Source organism: Populus euphratica, unplaced genomic scaffold (assembly GCF_000495115.2).
Source record: "Populus euphratica unplaced genomic scaffold, PopEup_1.0 scaffold550.1, whole genome shotgun sequence".
NCBI classification, from domain to species: Eukaryota; Viridiplantae; Streptophyta; class Magnoliopsida; order Malpighiales; family Salicaceae; genus Populus; species Populus euphratica.
In genome coordinates, this window is record NW_011500427.1 from 108,302 (window position 1) to 129,537 (window position 21,236).

The following is a 21,236-nucleotide window of genomic DNA, read 5'->3' on the forward strand; positions in this document are numbered from 1 at the left end:
CATAGGTTTGTTAAATGTTAATGGTTATTATGATAAGTTGTTGTCTTTTCTTGATCATGCTGTGAAACAGGAATTTCTAACATCTTCTGCACGACAAATCATAATCTTTGCTGCTACTGTTGAACAATTGATTGACCAACTACAATCTTTCATTCCTGTAATTGATCCCTCCATGAATCACATAAATTGGTCATCTAAGGAAAGCCGTAAAAAGCTTAGATTAGATTTGAGTCTTCATTTGTAATTTTTGTGTTGTTTTGTTTTATTATTGTGTTGTTTTGTTTTATTATTGTGTTTTGTTATTTCTTATTTTTGATTAAGTGTGTTTCAGGTTTGTCAATGTTCGTTATTTCAGGTGATATCTTCTATACTCTATCTTTCTACCTTAAAACATTGAGGACAATGTCTCGTTTTGGTTGGGGGAGAGGGTAGTAGTTGATAAAAAAAAATTATTTTTCATTTCATAAAGCATGTGCATAATTGTAGTTACTAGGATGGTAGAGTAAAAGAGCTCTTTTGTTAAAGTGACTCTTAAGACGCATCTTAGTAACCATTCTTAACAAGGTCTATTATAATACTTCTTGAAATATTCAAATTTACAAACTCTCGCATCATTATCACTTAATTCTGCTCATATACTCATTTAACATGTATTCTTAAACCTTAATTTTCACACACACAAACTTTAACATATGATTGTGGGTTGCATATTGGATTATTACATTATTTATATTCTTTTGTTAAAGGTAACAACTAAGGGAAAGGGATTGTATATAATTAGAAAAAAAAAAGAAAAAAAAATTAAAAAAATGATAATAATAAAAATATAGATAAGTTTGGTTTCGTAGCCTCCACAACCTAAGCAATTAAGCCCGAAGCGGTGTTTTAACACCTAATACCCTAAAGTCAACTAACTTGGGAGCTATTGGCCCAATGCTTGTGACATGGGTTGAGGAGAAAAGCTTAACAGAATCAAACATTGCACTATCTACATATCAGTATCTGCGACCCGAGTTACTAAGCTCGTAGGGGTGTCTTAACACCTAATGCCCTAAGACCAACTGGTTTGGGAGTCATTAGCTGAAAGCTCATTACATGGGTTAAAGATGCATGGTGTTTTTAAATTATATGTATATATATTTAAAAAAAAAGAAAAGAAAAGACAAAAATAATAATCCCAACTCAAGGAAGTTAACCTTAAACATTAGAACAAAAATTTTGTTTTCTTCCAAGAAAAGCCCCATAATTATGTGTTGATACATTTAGTACAAAAGAAAGGTTTTTGAATATCTTGTTAAGAGGTATTGAGCAGGTATATAAATGTAATGAGAGTTTGTTTATCTGGATAGATTAATGGAAGTTAAATGATGAATACCTTGCTTTGTGGAATTTGCAAATTGTTTTTCTATTTTAATGCTTTGATTACTAGGGACTAGTAATAAGCTGGTTAGGGGGGTGATTAGTACTTAAAAGTGTATTTTTATCATAGTTTTATATCATCATTTTGCACTTGAAGTATCAATAACTCTTTAACTAAAACATGTTTTATAATAATATATCTAATAATATAAGATACCTTTAATTTGTGTTAAATGTTCATTTTAAATGCAGGCCTATCACATAAATGAAAGGATTGATTGATGACTTTAAGAACTTAAATTGCAAGGGCAAAGAGATGACCAAAATTAGAAAAGAGATGTCGGTGCAATCCAAACCGGAACACTATTCGGTAATTGGGTCATATCTAGAGCTATATATCTCAGATTTAGGTCCAATTTATATGGATGGAAAGGTAAGACATAGGCCTACAACTTTCATATGGAGCCCAAGATCTAAAAAGGCCATTATCAAGTCCAAATAGTAGCAACAACAAAGAAGCCCGAATCTGTCTTCCAGCCCGAGCACTGTTCGGTATTTTGGCCATATCTGGAGTTCTAGAAGTCCAAATGAGCTGAATGTTTTACACAAGAAAGCTGAGACAATTGCCTACAACTTTCATGTTTGCAACTGGCTCCAATTTTGACGTTATCAATGACGTTTTGGGCAGACAAGAGAAGATAAGGATTGTCACCAAGTCAAAAGTTGGTCACCCACTTATCAATTAGTCATCAAATCAATAGTTCCCAATTTTGGCCTATAAAAGGAGGCATTTGCCATGCATTTAGGCATCTTGGTGTTCAGATCAAGATCATGCTCTTCCTTTCTCTCTTTGTATTTTTTATGCTTTGTTTTCATTAATATTAAGTTTATGCCTTTCATTTCCTTTCCTTTACTTAGTTAACTTTTATGTTCTTATTTTGTTTATCTATTTTGCTTTCTTTCATTATGTCTAGCTAAGTTAATTATGTCAAGGTGAAAAGGTTACACTAATGGTGTAAGAATAAGTATAATGTAAACTTAATATGGACTTTAATGTTTGATACTAACATGTTTTATATTTGCTATCTTGTTCACTCTTTAATACTTTGCTTGTTAAATGACTAATCTTGATTTATGTTGTATAACACTTGGTACAACAAATGCTTGGCACTTTCATAGCCCATAATGTATGGTATAACCGACACCTGAGCTATGAAAGGAACTTGATTTGTTGTTAACATAAGTTATAATCATGAATGCTTGACGAGATTTACAAGTATTAGCATTAATTGAATAAGATGACTAATGTAATCATGTTAACAATATATAATCTGATTGGAACCTCCTTTGTGTGTGGTTTCCAATTCAATAATAAGAGTTTATACTATACTTGTTTGATATACCATTAGTGGAACCTCTAACCTTGACATTTGTTATTATCATTGTTTAATCGTTACATTAATATTCCATCTCAAAGTTCTCATCATCTTCTTCTTCTTCTCTTTCTTTATTATTATTATTATTACTACTACTACTACTACTACTACTACTACTACTACTACTACTACTACTACTACTACTACTACTACTACTACTACCGCGTGGGGGGGATCAAGATGACCTTCCAAATTCTACTTGCTAGTCGGCGTGATTTTAGATTACTAGTTAGGTTACAAAAAATTATAGCCATGCTGACTCTTACATTTTTCTAGGTTAAGGAAATTGAAATTAAATTAGAAAGGGCAGCTAAAACTAAATCTATAAAAATATTAATATAGACATAATTTTTATGCCTTAATTTCTATTATTTTATGGAATTTTATTTTATTTTTTCATCTTTATTTCAACTAGCAAAAACTTCTACCAGGAAATAACTTTTTCATCTTTATTTTTTTATCTTTATTTCAACTAGCAAAAACTTCTACCAGGAAATAATTTTTTTAGGTAGTTTAATTTTATTGACTTCTCATATATTTTAATACTTTATCTTTTACAATATTAAGTTAAAAATAACTTTATACTCACTTAAATCTAATCCAACTTCTACAAGATGATAAGTTATTTGAAGTTTTATATTATATTTGTATGTTATTTGAAGTTTTATATTATATTCAGAGTAAACATCCGTAATTATTTCATTAATTTATTTTAAAAATAAACACAAATAATAATATAAAAGATAAAAGTATATTTTCATGAACGTTGGATGTATTAATATTTCTATAATAATAATAATAATAATAAAATATAAACCTTACAGACCTCATGTTTTTAAATCTTATATTTTTTTGTTTTTAAATCTTAAATTTTTTTAATATTTTTTATGAAAATAAAAGGTTGGACAAATTATCTAATTAATAATAATTATAGTATGACTAGTTTATATATATAACTACCAAAATTTTAAAATTCTACTTAAGGTAATTGCATTTGAATTGAATAAGGAGGTGATCATTCCATGTTCTACTTCGTTTTTCCTATATTAAGATTAACCAAAAAAAACAATTCCCCTCGGTAAACTCCCCAGTAAGCAATGAATTAATGAACAGAAAAAATAATAATAAAAAGTTCCCGCTCTAGATATGGGATGGGCGGGCTAAACGAAAAGATTGGATTCTTCAATTTTGGAAATAGCAGGAAGAAAGAGTGGAATTCCAAGAAAGCCCTGGAATATGAAACGATATTTCTTCAACAAGGGGAGTGTGTTGCCACCACGAACAGAAACCCTATTGCCCTCCTCTTCTATATAATGAAAAGGTTTGCCCTGGAGAAACAAAATCAATTCTAATCTAATCTAATGGAGGGTGGGGCAGAAAAGAAGAGAAGAAGGGAAAGTAAGAAGAAAAAGAAGGATTTCGAGTGTGATGGCAAAGCAGGAGGAGGTCATGGACGGCCGGTAGAAGTCAGTGCTAGTATCATGGGGTTGTTTTCTGAATTCGCGTTTACAGGTTGTTCAGGGGGGACAGGGCATGCTTCCTCCTACGCCTCCTCCGCTCGACCTTCCATCAAGAAAGTCGAAAGGGAAGAAGAAGCTCAGAAGAAGAAGAGGAAGAGATCACCAAGGCTCACTGCTGCTCAAATGCGTGATGTGGCATACCTCAGGAGACGGCCCAACAACCGTTGGATTCCGCCCAAGTCTCCTCACGAGCTTCTTCAAGAGAATCATTACCATGACCCTTGGAGAGTTCTCGTCATTTGCATGCTATTAAACTGCACATCGGGTGGTCAGGTAAGATCCTTGTTTTTATTAATGGAAATCAGCATAGAAAAAGCATGATCCCAAAGAATTTCTAATTGCAGGTCAGACCAATTTTAAATGACTTCTTCACCCTATGTCCTGATGCAAAGACCACCACTAATGTTGACCAGAAAGAGATTGCCCATCTAACACACAGTTTGGGTTTCAAAAACATGAGGGCTGAGAAGATAAAACGCCTTTCTGAGATTTACTTGGAAGAGGACTGGACCCATGTCACCTTTCTGCCTGGTGTTGGCAAGTAGGGAAATTTCTGTTCAGTTCGCTGTCTGCTATAGCTGTTTGCATTGATGGTTTTTCCAAACTGATCTGACTCGTTTGAATTTCTTGTCTGATTGTTCAGGTATGCCGCTGATGCGTATGCAATATTCTGTACAGGGAGGTGGGACAGGGTGGTGCCAGAGGATCACATGTTGACTAGGTACTGGGAATTCCTTCGCAAGGGTAGATGGATCATAGAATAGATGGATTGTCTCTGTTTTGTATTTTGAAGAGACAGATCACCGGGGGGTTAGTTTATACTATGTTTATTGTGTCCCTAATACTAGGTCTTTTGTTGCCAACTGTGTGTGGCAAGTTAAACCCCCGATCTGTGTCTAGCTTTGAATAGCCATTCAGGTATAACTAACTAATGGAGTAGTATCCCAGCTATGTTTGGACAGAGGGATTGGCTATGAAGTACTGTTGAATTTGAAGTCTTTTAAGATCCCAGCTATGTTTGGACAGAGGGATTGGCTATGAAGTACTGTTGAATTTGAAGTCTTTTAAGATCCCAGCTATGTTTGGGTAATTACTCATAAGAGTATTTTAAAGGGAATGCCAGCTTGAAAGGAATGTTGCTCTCTTCTTCTTTGGAATTGCAAATGTAGCTCGATGGATTACTCTTTGTGCTGTTTCAGAAACTTCAACAAGTCCCTATCAGTTTCCTTTTGAGCCTCAGTAATTTGCCTGAAGTCTTTCCCATGCATATGAAGTGCACATGCTGTTTTGTAAGTTTAAAGCTTCCAGTCGCCTGTTGCAAATAAGAGCAACAAAACAGAGGAGACGAAAACGATCCAAATTTAGTTGCTATAAGGTTCTAAACCGAGTTCTTGGCTATCATATTTTTGCTCTAATGATTTCAAAACATAGTAAATTGGCACTTGAAACACAACATCGGTCGATGTTTCAAGGAGATCTCCATGAATTTTCATGACTGGTGGAAACACGAAGGAAAAAAACCATATAGTTAGCAGCCACAACATGCACCCTTCTGTGTAGCATTGCAGCATGCCATGCTCTGAATTCTTTAGGATCAAAAACTTAACAATTGTGCCTCTCTTCACAAAGTTTCATTAACTTTGTGATGCTATTATTATCTTAAAAAACAACCTTAAAAGGCTGAGAGGTTTTGTTGCATTCAAATGATCGTTTTCGCCTCCTTTGCAAGAGCAGGAACAATCATGTAGACCACCTTAAAAGATTTTTCCAAGTGCAATATCCTGTGAAAGATAATAAAGATTTTCAAGAATTTTGTAGAATGTGTCGATTAATTATTTGAAATTTTTTTAGAGTATTTTCAAGTAAGAATAATTTTTTTAGTTATCATAAGTATTGCAATATTATTGAAATATTTTATTTATAAAGCAAGTTGATATTATAGGTAAATTCTTTTATGTTAAGTCTGAAAATAATATATATTTTTAATTGGTTAATGAAACGGTTTATTGTTTTATGTAACAATTTTAGTGGTCCATCAAATCAATCTAAAAGTATTTATATTTCTAATCCATTATGATTTTTCTGAAATTTTGATAATCATCTTTGTATTTAAAATACATTTCAAGTGTCGACATCAAAATTATATAACATATGAAAACTCTGGTTATTAAACCTGGCTTGGCGAGTTGGCCCAAGATCTGGTGGCTGGACCAGTTTGGATTTAATAAAAGACTGGTCGGGGCAACAACTTGGCAAAACTTGATCAACTCGGCAGGTCAACCCATGACTCGACAAAAATAAGTCCGGGTTTATTAAATTTTTCTCTCTCAATTTCTCTTTCCTTCACTTATTTTTTCTTAAATTAATGTTTTATATGTTGAACTTTGTAAGCTTACAGGGTTATTTTCACTTTTCTTATTTTTTTTCCTTTGATTTTTTTTTTAATGTTTTTCCTTTACTTTTCTCTCTTGCCTTTTCTTTTCTTTCTTCTTCATTTCTGCTTCTGCTTAGTTGGCAATATATAAAAAGAAGGAAAAACTGATTTGTTTTATTTTTTAAGGGAAAATAATCATTTTACACTTAATGAGTCCTTTTGCTTCTATTTGATGGTCTTTATTTTTTTTTTGTTAGCATTACCAAGTTCCGTTCATCTTTAAATTTTAACTAGATTTTATTCAATATGTTTTAAGGTTCCTTATAAAATTTCAATTTAATCTGATGGTCAGACTGAAAATTAAGTTCAATAACATAAAACTGATCAAATTGTGATTTTAATCAAATTTCTGAATTTCTTCAAAAATTATAATATTTTAACTCAAGCTAAAGCATTATATTATAAGGCTCCATGTAAATTTTTATAATTTTCTAATAACCCGATCGAGAATTACGAACTTGTTTTTTATGATTTTATGCTAGAGGGTTTACAGATATCCTTAGCAAGCACTTGTTCAATGTAAATTATCATAAAATATGCTAAGAGCTTCCTTTTCATTTTAATCCATTAATATATAGCATGATCATCTATTACACCTAAGCCTTCAACAATAAATCTATTACACCTAAGCCTTCATCAACATTTTAATATATTGATGGATTAAAATCTTGACCTGGGTTATAGCAAACCCAAGCTTTCAACATAGCTCCGCTCTTGACCTCGATCGATATTTCAAGGAGATATAATCATTCATTAAGGATTGGGGTGCATGATCCAAACCATTGTACTCCGTGGGTTGCATATAGGGAGACATTCATATAGTAATAAACAAACAAACAAATAAATAAAAGTTTCTTGTAGTGATATTTGATGCCAGCTTTCCCCTGCTAAAATAGCGGTTTGCCCATCATCTGTAACGTGACCTCCAGAGGTTTACTAATCTCCTCGTAAGAATAATTACAAGAAACACAAGCACACATTGGTCATCTTTTAAGGTAATACAATTTAACTTACAATCCCTTTCAATCATAGTACCACTCTCAACCTCATTGAAAATGGGAGTAAAGACCTTATCCTCATTCATATTTTTTAGTCCTCATAATCAAACCAATGCCAAATAAAAGTGTGTTAATAAAATCTTACTAATTAAAAATTATGAATTGGTAGTAGAGCTAGCGTATTGCGTGTTAAAAGTAACACACCATATTCCATATTTTAAGTGATTCTAGAAAAAATTTGTCTAGAAACAAGTGTTGGAAAACAAAATTACGTGGCTGTCAATGATGTCTGGATGTGTACTCTCCTCTATATGTAAGATGGCAAGCTTTTTCAATGACTCGTGGCATTCGTTTGGTATTGTGTTCGTGTTCTAAATAGAATTATATAAAAATTTTAAAAAATTCTATTTAAAATTATTTTTTTATGTTTTTAAATTGTTTTGATGTGATGATATCAAAAATAATTTTTTAAAAATAAAAAAATATTTTAATATATTTTCAAGTTTCAACCTACATAATATAATTGTTACTATACTTCCAAACTCTCGTATAGATCTTTAAACTATCCTTGTAATAGGTTGAAACTTAGCCTTCAATCAACATAAAATAAGAAGAAACATTAAGGCATAATGTGACTCGGTACATGCTACGAATCGAAAACAAGTGTTTCAGGAGGGGAAAAAGGGTTACATATTAATTATCTTTACTCAATAAGCATTCTAATTATGTATTTCACATTATGCATAAAATGCACATGTGTTTTTCATCTCTTGTGTATTCCTCTTTACACATATTAAATTATGCTTATGATTACAAGCTTAGTTATAGGCTTAAGTCCTAAATAAATAAGAACTTAAACTACTTAAAAAAAAATCTTAATTTGAATAGTAAACATATTCCATTGACTTAATCAGTTGACTGATTTATTTACTAGTCGACCAATTCCTCAATTTTTTTGAAAAATTAAAATTGGGTTTACTTTTAAAATCCTCCCCTAAAATTAATTTCTTTATAACTCCTAACATATCTCTCATCTTGACAATAACATAATGTTTTAGTGGTTTAGTGAAAATGTCTATGGCTTAATCTTGGGTCTTTATATACTTGACTTCAACGTCCTTGTTTGTAATGTAGTCTCGTAAGCAATGAAGTTTGTAATGTAGTCTTGTATTAATGTGCTTACTTCTGTTATGAAACATTGGATTCTTTGCGAAGGCAATGGTTGATAAGTTGCCAAGCGCAATATCCTGTGAAAGATAATAAAGAATTTCAAGAATTTTGTAGAATGTGTGTCTCGATTAATTATTTGAAATAGGAGTGAGTAAAAAAAAAAAAACAAGTATAAATAGCTTCTAACCCTAAACCTAAACCTAAATACATTCTCAGTTTTTCACCCCTTAACTGCCACCTTTCTATCTCTTATCTCTCAAATGACAAATCTTCACTTCTTTCTTCCTGGCCACTTTAAAATGAAAATCAAGGCCTTTCATGAAGGAAGTCAACCATTGATCTCAAGGACATGCCCTGAACTTTAGCTTGAGCCCTTTCAGTAGTCTCTCCTTTGTGAATGGAATGACTTTGTAGTTTTGAAAGGTGGAGCAGATCTTGGTTTTCTAGATTGGAGGGTTTTAAGATCTTTCAATGGGGATTCAATAACTTGCTTAAGGGTTTCATCTCTCAAATCCCTTGCATTGTGTTTGTTCAGTTTCAAAAATGAAAGTGCTAAAAAATATGGTCAATAATTAATCAATTTGAACTGGTTTTTAGTTTGTTTCGGTTCAAAAACTAAAAAAAATTGGTTTGGTTATTTATTTTGGTCCAAAACTGAACCAAACAAAAAAATGCTTAGCCCTAATTTGAAATTTTTTTAGAGTATTTTCCAGCAAGAATAATTTTTTTAGTTACCCTAAGTATTGCAATATCATTGAAATATTTTATTTATAGCACAATTTGATGTTATAGGTAGCATTCCTAAACTTTGGATATAAATTCTTTTATATTAAGTCTGAAAATAATATATGTTTTTAATTGGTTGAAGAAACGGTTGACCGTTTTATATAACAATTTTAGTGGTTGATCAAATCAATCAAAAGTATTTATATTTCTAACTTATTAAGATTCTTCTGAAATTTTGACAGTCTTCTTTGTATTTGAAATATTCCAAGTATCGACATCAAAATTATATAACATAAAAATCCTGGTTATTAAACTTGGCTTGGTGGTTGGACTGGTTTGAGTTTAATAAAAGACCGGTCGGGGTAACAACCCGGCAAAACCTAGTAGACCCGGAAGATCAACCTATGACTCGGGCAAACCCATATGAGACCTGATTTTTTTTCTTCAAATGTGGAATTTGAAACCTATTAGTATATACACTCTATGTTCCCAAGAAAAAAATTATGTTTTTTAAATATGGGATAACAAACTTTTTGGTTTAAATACTTCAACTTAAAGGGATAACATAATATCTTTTCAATGTGAGATTTGAAACCATTTCGTATATATACTCTATATTCCTATAAAAAAAGTTATGTTTTTTCAATGTGGGATTTGAAACCCATTAGTATATATACTCTATATTTCCAAGAAAAAAGTTATATTTTTGAAACCATTAATATATATACTCTATGTTCTCAAGAAAAATATTATGTTTTTTTTAATATGAGATAAAAACTTTTTGGTTTAAATACTTCAACTTAAAAGGATAACATAGTATCTATTCAATGTGAGATTTGAAACCTTTTTGTATATATACTCTATATTCCCAAGAAAAAAGTTATGTTTTTTTAATGTGGGATAAAAAACTTTTTGGTTTAAATACTTCAACTTAAAAGGATAACATAGTATCTATTCAATGTGAGATTTGAAACCTTTTTGTATATATACTCTATATCCCCAAGAAAAAAGTTACGTTTTTTTAATGTGGGATAAAAAACTTTTTGGTTTAAATACTTCAACTTAAAAGGATAACATAGTATCTATTCAATGTGAGATTTGAAACCTTTTTGTATATATACTCTTTATTTTAAAAAAAAAAAAGTTATGTTTTTTCAATGTGAGACTTGAAACCCATTAGTATATATACTTTATGTTTTTTTAAAAATTATTTTTTCAATGTAGGATAAAAACTTTTTTGATTTAAATACTTTCACTTAAAAGCTTAACATAATATTTTTTTTAATGAGGGCTATATTTTTTTAAATATTCTTTAAACTTCATTATTTATAATATGTATAGCCTATATTTATTTGGATTTTTTCTTAATTTTTTCATATGAAATATTAAAGTTTTAAATATTTTTTTAATTTTTTCGAATTAATCTGAGTTGACTCGTGTTAACCTGGGTTGACTCGTAAAACCCGAAACTCGGCCTCTTGGCCGGGTCAACCCCTGGGCTGGATTTAATAACTATGATAATAACACTTTAATCTGAGTTGACTCGTGTTAACCTGGGCTGACTCGTAAAACCCGAAACTCATAATCACAAATACTATAAACTCATCACTCCACTTTTGATCGAGTCATCTTAGATCTTATTTTATAATATCCATCATTTCATAATTCATTCTCATCAACTCATTTCACTAAGACCTTTATTAATTTCACATCCATCATAACAATTAAAACATCTAAACATTTACAATAAACTCCACATCAACAAACATTTAATTGTGGGTGTGTGATTACTACTCAAATTACAATGACAATTATAATAATCATGCAAGACTTTAATGTTATTAGGTTTTAAACAGCATATACATTATATTACCTTAATTAGTCAATGATAATTGAATAATTATTTAATCTGAGGGGTACAAATTACATTTCAAAATAGAATATCCAAAATTACAATTCACAAGTTTTATATTATAACTAATAACCTATAATTTTCTAAATTTAGAAAAAAGCAATAACTAATGATTACTCTTAGTGAGCCTATGAGTTACTTGTAATAGAATCAATAATTTTTAGTAAGTCACAAGTTAATATTTCATTCAACACTTAAAAGGAAATAATCCACTTTTTATCTAGACAATATTTTAATTTATTTTTTATAAACATCCAATTTTCTTTTTACATAAATTTATCCAACCCTAAACAAATCTCGTAATATTCATAACCAAATAATTGTTTCCAGCATCTCCATATCGAAGCCAATAATCCAATATTCTCTGTTGAGTACTTATTATTTCAGCATACACATCTTAATTCCCAAGTAATCCAACATTCATATTTGAAAACCAATAATCCGGTATTCATCATGAATACTAATTTTTTTGGCCAACCCATTTTAGTTATCAATCAATCTGGCATTTCTATTTGGAAGCCAATAATTCGATATTCCTTAATACCAATCAATCCGCCTAACTCATCTTGGTTGCCAATCAACCTATCATTCACATTCATAAGCTAATAATCTGGTATTCGTTAATGAATACCAATAAGTCTGCCCAACCCATCTTAACTTCCAATCAATTCAGCATTCACAATCGAAAGCCAATATTCTAGTATTCCTTAATGAATACCAAATAAACTGGTCAATCCATCTTGGTTGCCAATCAATTCAACATTCCTATTTGGAATCCAATATTCTAATTTTCCTTAATGAATATCAAACAATTCTCTCAACTTGCATATCTTTCCTTCCATGTACACTATCAATATCACTATCCATATTTTCATGGATTAACTTATTCACAAGTAAAATTTGCAGGGAAATTATAAGGAAAATTACCACAAGGTACCAAGTACTTACCTGTAATTTGACTATGAGTGGCTCTACCAGCTTTTTGAATCACCCCAACGTTCTTCCTAGTATCAACGAGTTTTCAATTATGTATCATTATCGTATAACAACATACTCATTCATTGTAATATCCCTTATAATTTTATTCAAGTTTTTCTTCAATACATTCCAATTATTAATTACACAAGAAAATGAATTTAATTATAAACAAATTCATGATTCCTTTAACTCTTATCAAGTTTACACAATTCTATACAATTTACTATTCCTCTAACATTTTGCAATTTCATCATTTTAGGCTTAACCATTCAATTATCCAATATTTCATCATTTCATTAACTCAACTCAATGAAAATCATTATTCATGTCATTAAACACACATTTATAACACAATTAATGGATAATATAATAAATGTGTAATGTTCCCCTTTTGTTCTCTTAATAGTTGGCCTTATAGTTCTTCCTTACTTATCATTTTTCTCCATCATTCTTCCATGATTTCACTCCCATAGGAACCTATAAAAGTACTATAAACTTCATTTATAAGAAATTTACATTTCCCCTATAGAAGGGTTCTAAACATCTTGTAACATCTCCAAATTCGGGGTAAAACACCAAGCACATATTTAATGGAAAGCATGAGAATTTTTTCATTTATATACATCAGTTTTCTTATAAAAGTCTATTGAAATTTTGGTAGAGTTTTCCTTACATCGGGAGGTCCCAAGTTATCGACATACAACTTGTTTACACTTCTGATATCTCACATCTCATAACTGAATCACAACTCAATCATCCTGGGTCTCAACCTATAACAACCTTGATTTTCTACATTCTTTTTCATGATACATTGGAAATTTTCAGGTAATTTGTTTTTGATATACAAGTTCCACCAAAATTTTGGTAGAGTCTCCCCTATACTAAGAGGTCCTAAGCTATCGACATATACCTGTTTACACTTCTAATATCTCATATCTCATAACTCAATCATGACCCAATCATCTTGGGTCTGAATCCCACAAACATCATCCTCATCACAACCATAATATTTATAACATACATTGAACAACAAATATCATTATAGAGGAATAAATAAGATAAACACGCATACATGAAACATGATTATATTAATAAGTTCATCTATTCAAGTTTAAACATCAAATATATAAATTAAGTTCTATAAATGTTTCAATACTTCAAAATACAAGGATATACTACCTAGGACTATATAACAAAAAGTGAACAAAAGCTAAGATCTACTCCTGTAGTACACACGATGGTCCTGAAACAAAATACATATTATTGAAACATGAATATCACAATAAGTATAGTAACATAAATATCCAACAATTGAAAAAGACAAACATGTATTCATATTTTATTCACTTCTCCATTTTTGTTTCCATTGGAACTCTTCTTCATTCAACTACTAAAATCATTTCATCTTCCATTTTTAACTTCCATTCAAGGTTCCATTAAATCAACCATAACTATTTTTGCCAAACTCATTGTCAATATTAATTCCACCGGTATCGTCATCCCCTTATAGGTGTCGATGTTTAGCGATCCTCTTACCTGAGACCCTAACCAAAAGCTAAGATCTACTCCTGTAGTACACACGATGGTCCTGAAACAAAATACATATTATTGAAACATGAATATCACAATAAGTATAGTAACACAAATATCCAACAATTGAAAAAGACAAACATGTATTCATATTTTATTCACTTCTCCATTTTTGTTTCCATTGGAACTCTTCTTCATTCAACTACTAAAATCATTTCATCTTCCATTTTTAACTTCCATTCAAGGTTCCATTAAATCAACCATAACTATTTTTGCCAAACTCATTGTCAATATTAATTCCACCGGTATCGTCATCCCCTTATAGGTGTCGATGTTTAGCGATCCTCTTACCTGAGACCCTAACATAGGCATCAATACATGGTGATCCCCTTATACGGGATCTTAACATACACTAAATGTATGCTAAGTCCATGCCCTATAGGCATTGATGCATGGTGATCCCCTTACCTGAGATCCTAATACACTAAATATATGCTAGTCTATTCCCTAGGCATCAATACATGGTGATCCCCTTATCCGAGATCCTAACATACACTAAATGTATGCTAGTCCATGCTAATTTCATCCATTAATATTTTCATTTTTTGTCTGGCCATAGTTATCATTACAAATTTTGATTTCAAATATGGCTCGTTTCTTTTCGAAGCTACGATGTAACACCACATGTTTCTCGAAGGGAAAGGACCTAAATTTTCACCCTTTAATGCATCTAAATAGTCATTTTAGTGATTTTCCGAACCTGCTAGTAGAGGTCATATTCTGACCTATCATCATATTTTTTACTATATTTGGAGTTCTAGGACTCCGTTTCAAGCAAGTTTGGTCTCGTTGGAAAGTTAAGACATAGGACTGCAAGTCTCATGAAGGGAGGAGAAACCAATTATGCCCCCAAGACACAAAATTATTCGTCAACAAATTAGACCTATTGCCCTATAGGGTCTGTCATGACCCAGTCTTGGTTAGTGACCCATTACTGGAGTTCTATAGCTCTAAATTGAGTAAGGCCAGTTTCCTTAGTTAGTCAACATCCAAATCTATAATTATTATAAAGGAACTTGATTCTAATTCCCTCATCCTCCCACTCGAATTCTCTCTATAAGTCAGGAGATGAATCTATCCAAATTCATCAACCTTTCCATTTACACACAACATCCACAATTCAACCTTTTCTCTTTATCTCAACCCCTAGCCATATCACATGTCGTTTAAGAGTGTCAACAATATCTTTTTAAGAGTCAATTTATCCTAACTAATTGATCTATACCATTGTATACAAGGTACTCTCATTCATTCCAGTAATATCACAAGTTTGATATATATCAATGTACGTAAGACACTCGTATCCATTTTAATTATGTCATAACTAGTTGATATATATCAATGTATGCAAGGTACTCATATTCATTCCATTATTTATCGAAGTAATAAAATAATAAATTCTGATGTAAACACCTAAAAGAAAATATATAGAGAGAGAGGGAAAAAGAGAGAATTGATGAGTCCACCATCATTGTCAATTTAGAAATCGGCAGCGACATAGTTTTTACTGCCGATTTCCTGAATCGACAGCGATATAATTATTTTTAAATTATCTTCAGGAGCTGGAGGGAGGGGTAAAACCAATTTTGTATAGACCAAAATAAGGATAAGAACACATCTAAACTAACCCCAAACACCCCACCTCATTTAATGGGGAGTATAAATATAAGGAGAAAGAAGGTAACCCTTGCTATTCCCAAAGTTGTCTACAGTTGTATGTCCAGCTGCATGTTACTCTTCCCTTTCTCCTTCCCATAACAAACCTAAGCCTTGTGAACATGTGAGGGAGAGAGAGGAGACCTTGAGAGTAGATCGGATAGCTGCTTAGAAGGGAAGGAAAAAAGGGGCTAGAAAACGTGAGAGGAAGAGGAAGGAAGAGAACCAGTGGGAGAGGAGAAAGAACACTGTCAAACCTTACTCAAACTTAGCTAGATTCAAAAGGTATGGGTCATGAAACTCCCTTCCTCTTCTCCTTAAGACCCAGAACCGGAAATGAAGAAGAAAAACCCTAAGAGAAATTGACCTAAGACCTAAGCTAGTTGTGAAGAAAATAGGAATTAACTAAGAGGACAAGGAAAACAAAAAACAAAATGAGGCCAATTTCAAAACATCTAACAAAGAAAAATGAATAAAATGGAAATAACAAATCATGGTAGAGGGCCGACTTTAATTATGGGGTTGGCCAGTATGCAATGTGTGTGTTCTCTTGGGATTGGTTGAAGGATTATGTGTTGAAATGGATAGTTTCAATGTGTGTATTCTGTTGGAATGATTGAAAGATATATGTTGTAATTGATGGTTTTCAATGTGTGTGTTTTGTAGTGAAATTGCGATTCACTACCGAAACTGTGTCGGCTGTAGCGAATTAGCATTCGCTGCTAAAATTGAGTCTTTTGCAGCGAATTAGAATTCATTACCGAATTGTATGTTCTGCAACAAAATTTTGATTTGCTGCCGAAAATGTGTCTGCTGTAGTGAATTAGCATTCGCTGCCTAAACCGAGTCTTCTGTAGCAAATCAGCATTCGCAGCAGAATTGTGTGTTCTGCAGCGACATTGCGATTCACTGTTGAAACTGTGTCGGCTGCAGCGAATTAAAATTTGTTGCTGAATTGTGTGTTCTGTAGTGAAATTTTGATTCACTGTCAAAAATGTATCGGGTGCAGTGAATTAGCATTGGCTGGCAAAACCAAGTCTTTTGTAATGAATCAGCATTTACTCCAGAATTGTGTGTTTTGTAGTGAAATTGCGATTCGCTATCGAAACTGTGTCAGCTGCAGCGAATTAGCATTTGCTGCCGAAATTGAATCTTCTGCAGCGAATTAGAATTCGCTGTCAAATTGTGTGTTCTGTAGTGAAATTTCAATTCACTGCCAAAACTGTGTCGGCTGCAGCGAATTAAAATTTGTTGCTGAATTGTGTGTTCTGTAGTGAAATTTTGATTCACTGTCAAAAATGTATCGGCTGCAGCGAATTAGCATTGGCTGGCAAAACCAAGTCTTTTGTAATGAATCAGCATTTGCTCCAGAATTGTGTGTTTTGTAGTGAAATTGCGATTCGCTATCGAAACTGTGTCAGCTGCAGCGAATTAGCATTTGCTGCCGAAATTGAATCTTCTGCAGCGAATTAGAATTCGCTGTCAAATTGTGTGTTCTGTAGTGAAATTTCAATTCACTGCCAAAACTGTGTCGGCTGCAGCGAATTAGTATTCGCTGCTGAAATTGAGTATTGTGCAGCGATTTAGCATTCGATGCAGAATTGTGTGTTCTGCAGCGAAATTGTGATTGACTGCCAAAACTGTGTTGGTTGCAGCAAATTACTACCATAGTTGAGTTGTCTGCAGCAAATTAGCATTCACTGCTAAATTTCATGTTCTACAGCAAATTTGTGATTCTCTACCGAAGTTGAGTTGGTTGCAGCAAAATTGTGATTCGCTGCCGAAACTGAGTTGTGTACTACGGTTTAGTGTTTGCTGCCAAAATTGTGGTGCTAGCAGCGAAACAGTTTTTGTTGCCGAATTGGCTGCTGGCAGTGAACTAGTTCTCGCTGCTGATTTCTACCATAAGCCTCCTAGGTAGAAATGACTTAAATGCTAGCAACAATTTCATGGTATGTGCTTGACCGCTTTTTATGATCGGCTTGTTTTAACTCGCAAGTGCACGAGTGTGCGATGTAGCAATTAACTTGGTAAGATCGAGGTCATATCCATAGAGAGCTAGATCTGGAAATTAAGCTAAGTAACAAAAAAAAACTCAAGAGAAATTAAATTAACAATAACTTGGTTGAAAATAATTGATGGATTTGTTTTTAAAGATAAAAAAAAAATGTAAATAGATTTTAAATGACAAGAAAAAGTAAGTCTTGGTCCAAATCAATTTTAATGGTGATGTATTGGTGATTTCTTCAACATATATAAGATAACTCAACCTAATCTCAACGATGGTGATATTAGATCGAAAGATATTACAATGAAGATTAGAAAGATGAAGATTGATTATTGCTTAAGAATGAACAAATACTTTCATATTAAGTAAGACATTGAATCAAACAATCTCTATACCAAAACTAAAGTTTGTGCATAAAAATTCAAGATTATAACATTACCTAAATGATTTCTAAAATTTCTTTACAATAATAAATCATTCATGAAGAAAATAAGAAGATAAACATTAAGATTCATTCATATCTTAAAGAACTCACCTCAATCACCATTATCCTTGATTTGGATCCAAGAAAGAGTTTAGCCAACCATGATTATATATAAGAACACTTCAATAAACATGAAAGAACTTGAATCCAACTGAAATAATAAGTTTTACAAACTAAAGAACCGAAATCTATAAAGAAGAACACAATACAATTTCATAAAAAATTCGGACACAAATCTGACTCTAACTTTGGACAGCAATTCGGCAAGACCGGGGTCGAACTACATGGAGGTTATTTGTACAAATTATAAATAACAATAATACAACAACAATAACAATAACAATAGCAACAACAACAACAATAATAATAACAATAATAATAATAATAATAATAATAATAATACTAATAATAATAATAATAATAATAATAATAGTAGTAGTAGTAGTAGTAGTAGTAGTAGTAGTAATAATAGTAATAGTAGTACAAATCTGACTCTAACTTTGGACAGCAATTTGACCCTCTTAGAAGCTTTTTTTTGAGAAGTCTATTAGAGACATATGTATAGGAAATTCTGTCACCTTTCCAGATCATTAAAGAACAGCTCATTTGGATACCTGAGTCAAAAGTTATGGGCAAAACACCAAAAGGTGTTCTGAAAAATCAAATCAAGACAGCTTTACAACTACTTTGGTGCACGTTTTTCTTCCTCATTTATGAGGTGTCTCCTTCTTTTTTTTGTCCCAAAATAATGTTAAAATATCCCCTCCAGCTTTCCATCCATGTGCTTGCCTTCTTGGATCAATGGATTACCCAAAATAAATCAATTGTTATTTGTTGTGTGGACATGTAAGATCATGGATTGTTTTTGGGTTGATTTGGGGTTGATTTAGGGCTGATTTGGGGCTGATTTTGGGCTGAATTTGAGCATCAAATAAGTATACAAATGTACTTATTATTTGGGCTAAGATTGACATTGAAACCTTAAGTGTTTAATGGTTGAAGTTTGCACACAACATAAGGCAAGTTTGGGCTTGAAATAAATCATATGATATTCTTTTCTAGAATTGGAATAGAATTGATTTTTGGGACAAATTTGGAGCACTTATTTGAACCAAGATTTGCTTCAATCTTCAACTAAATGTCTCTTCAATTCTTTGTTCTGAATTCCGACGTTGAATTTTCTAAATTAATTCATTTAAGCTCCAAAAACCTATCGAAACATTAAAACAAACTTCATTACTAAAAAACACATCAATTATTATAAAAACAACCAAATAAAAACAATAAATACATATGTAAAACAAGAGACTTAATGACACTTTTGATGCATAATCAGTATGATGGTGTAAAATGTGGAACACTTGAATGTGAACATATAAACTTTTGAAATAAGTGTGGTGACAAATATGATTCAAAAATACAAATGATTTGTGACCATTGATGTCTTAGGTGGTGTGGTCGGCACTGGACCATCGTCACAACAAGAACAACCCACAAGTGGAGCAAGTAGGTGACTTCTACCTTCCTTTTTCATACGTTAAATAATGAGATACTTTAACATTGATGTTACCATAATGGGTTAGAACAGATATCAGATTGTCAAACATTTAAATGTTGTCAAATGGTTGATTAGCCTCGGCTAATGGCATCTGAAGGGATGACCAGGACACATGACTGATTAGCCTCAGCTAATGGCATTCGAAGGGATGACTGGGAAAAATGGTTGAGTAGCCTCAGCTAATGGCATCTAAAGTGATGACCGGGACAAATGATTGATTAGCCTAGTCTAATGGCATCCGAAGGAATGACCGAGACAAATGATTGAGTAGCTTTGACTAAAGGCATCCAAAGTGAATGATTAGGGTGAGTGAACGGTTAACCTCAGCAAATGATGCCTTAAGAGGATAGCTGAGTTTAAGATTACAGTTGATTGCAAAAATTGGTGCATCTATATGCACTACAAGTTGTGTATAACAAGTATATGAAGAAACTATAAATATCATGTATCAAACATGGAATAATGTTAATGTTTCATTAATCTGCCGGATCATTTAAGTATCATTATTATTAATAAGCAATTTCATTCTCTTAAATTTTTTGTATTGTAGCAGGGACGTCACATCAATGAGATGCCTAGAAAACCCGATACACAGGAACCTATTTTTGCAAGGAATCATGTAGTTGCATCCTAAATCATGATGTATTTTGTATGAATCAATGTATTAAACATATAACCTTTATTGGATCCTTTTGTTTAAATTCATGATGACTATTATTAGGATAGGAATGCAAACTCATGTCTATGTATGTATATTATAATGTGAACTTCTAATCATGCAAACATAATATTATGTGTTTATGTAAAATTCACTTTTAAATGAAATGTTGAATGTCTTTGATGTATGGATTACATCTTGATGATGTGAGGAAACAGGTTCGCAATTACCGACACGATGTGTGTCAAGTAAAAGAAATAAAAATTTAAGGTTGTTTAGGGCTTGAAAAGTCGGGTTGTTACATCTGAAATCAATGAGTTTACAGAAATTGAAAAGACAAGGTACGATGCACCTACCTGGAGTATATGCATGTGCTTCCACTCTATGCAATTGTCCAGTCCCCACGGCTTTCTCTATACCACCAGAGATTTAGTCTTTATCAACAATACAACCAACATCACAACTTTATTTAATTTTCATTCAACTAGTATTCTCAAATCAATCACAAGGAATTTCTTTAGGATCTCATCCTCTTTCCCATTTTCATGCAAAAACAACATCATCTAAGATCATTTGGCATCATTATCACAAATTCAAACAATTCTAGAGTAAAAGATTCAAACAATTTCCCTACCTCTACAATATAGTAAGATTAGACCAAAATAAGGAAACTCATTTCTTTTGGGATTTCTCTTATTATTATTATTATTATTATTATTATTATTATTATTATTATTATTATTAATAAA

General features: G+C 32.0%; 1 protein-coding gene and 1 long non-coding RNA gene across 2 annotated transcripts; one reads left to right on the forward strand and one right to left on the reverse strand.

Annotated features, from left to right (window-relative positions):
* Positions 1 to 4,083: 4,083 nt before the first annotated feature.
* LOC105114618 (methyl-CpG-binding domain protein 4-like) lies at positions 4,084 to 5,507 on the forward strand. The gene is made up of 3 exons (XM_011011211.1): positions 4,084 to 4,588; positions 4,660 to 4,856; positions 4,959 to 5,507. The coding sequence occupies exons 1-3, from the start codon at positions 4,157 to 4,159 to the stop codon at positions 5,077 to 5,079; spliced, it is 750 nt and encodes a 249-aa protein (XP_011009513.1). The 5' UTR covers positions 4,084 to 4,156; the 3' UTR covers positions 5,080 to 5,507.
* Positions 5,173 to 5,610, reverse strand: LOC105114617 (uncharacterized). Its single transcript, XR_840172.1, has 2 exons — positions 5,396 to 5,610; positions 5,173 to 5,331 (listed from the first exon to the last, which is right to left on the reverse strand). It is a non-coding gene; the product is annotated as an uncharacterized LOC105114617 (long non-coding RNA).
* Positions 5,611 to 21,236: the final 15,626 nt, after the last annotated feature.

Excerpts from the sequence above, each read along its gene's own strand:
- LOC105114618 (XM_011011211.1), top strand. The coding sequence starts at position 4,157 with ATGGAGGGTGGGGCAGAAAAGAAGAGAAGAAGGGAAAGTAAGAAGAAA. Across the intron at positions 4,589-4,659 it reads ACTGCACATCGGGTGGTCAG|GTCAGACCAATTTTAAATGA; the intron begins GTAAGATCCTTG and ends TTCTAATTGCAG. Across the intron at positions 4,857-4,958 it reads TTTCTGCCTGGTGTTGGCAA|GTATGCCGCTGATGCGTATG; the intron begins GTAGGGAAATTT and ends CTGATTGTTCAG.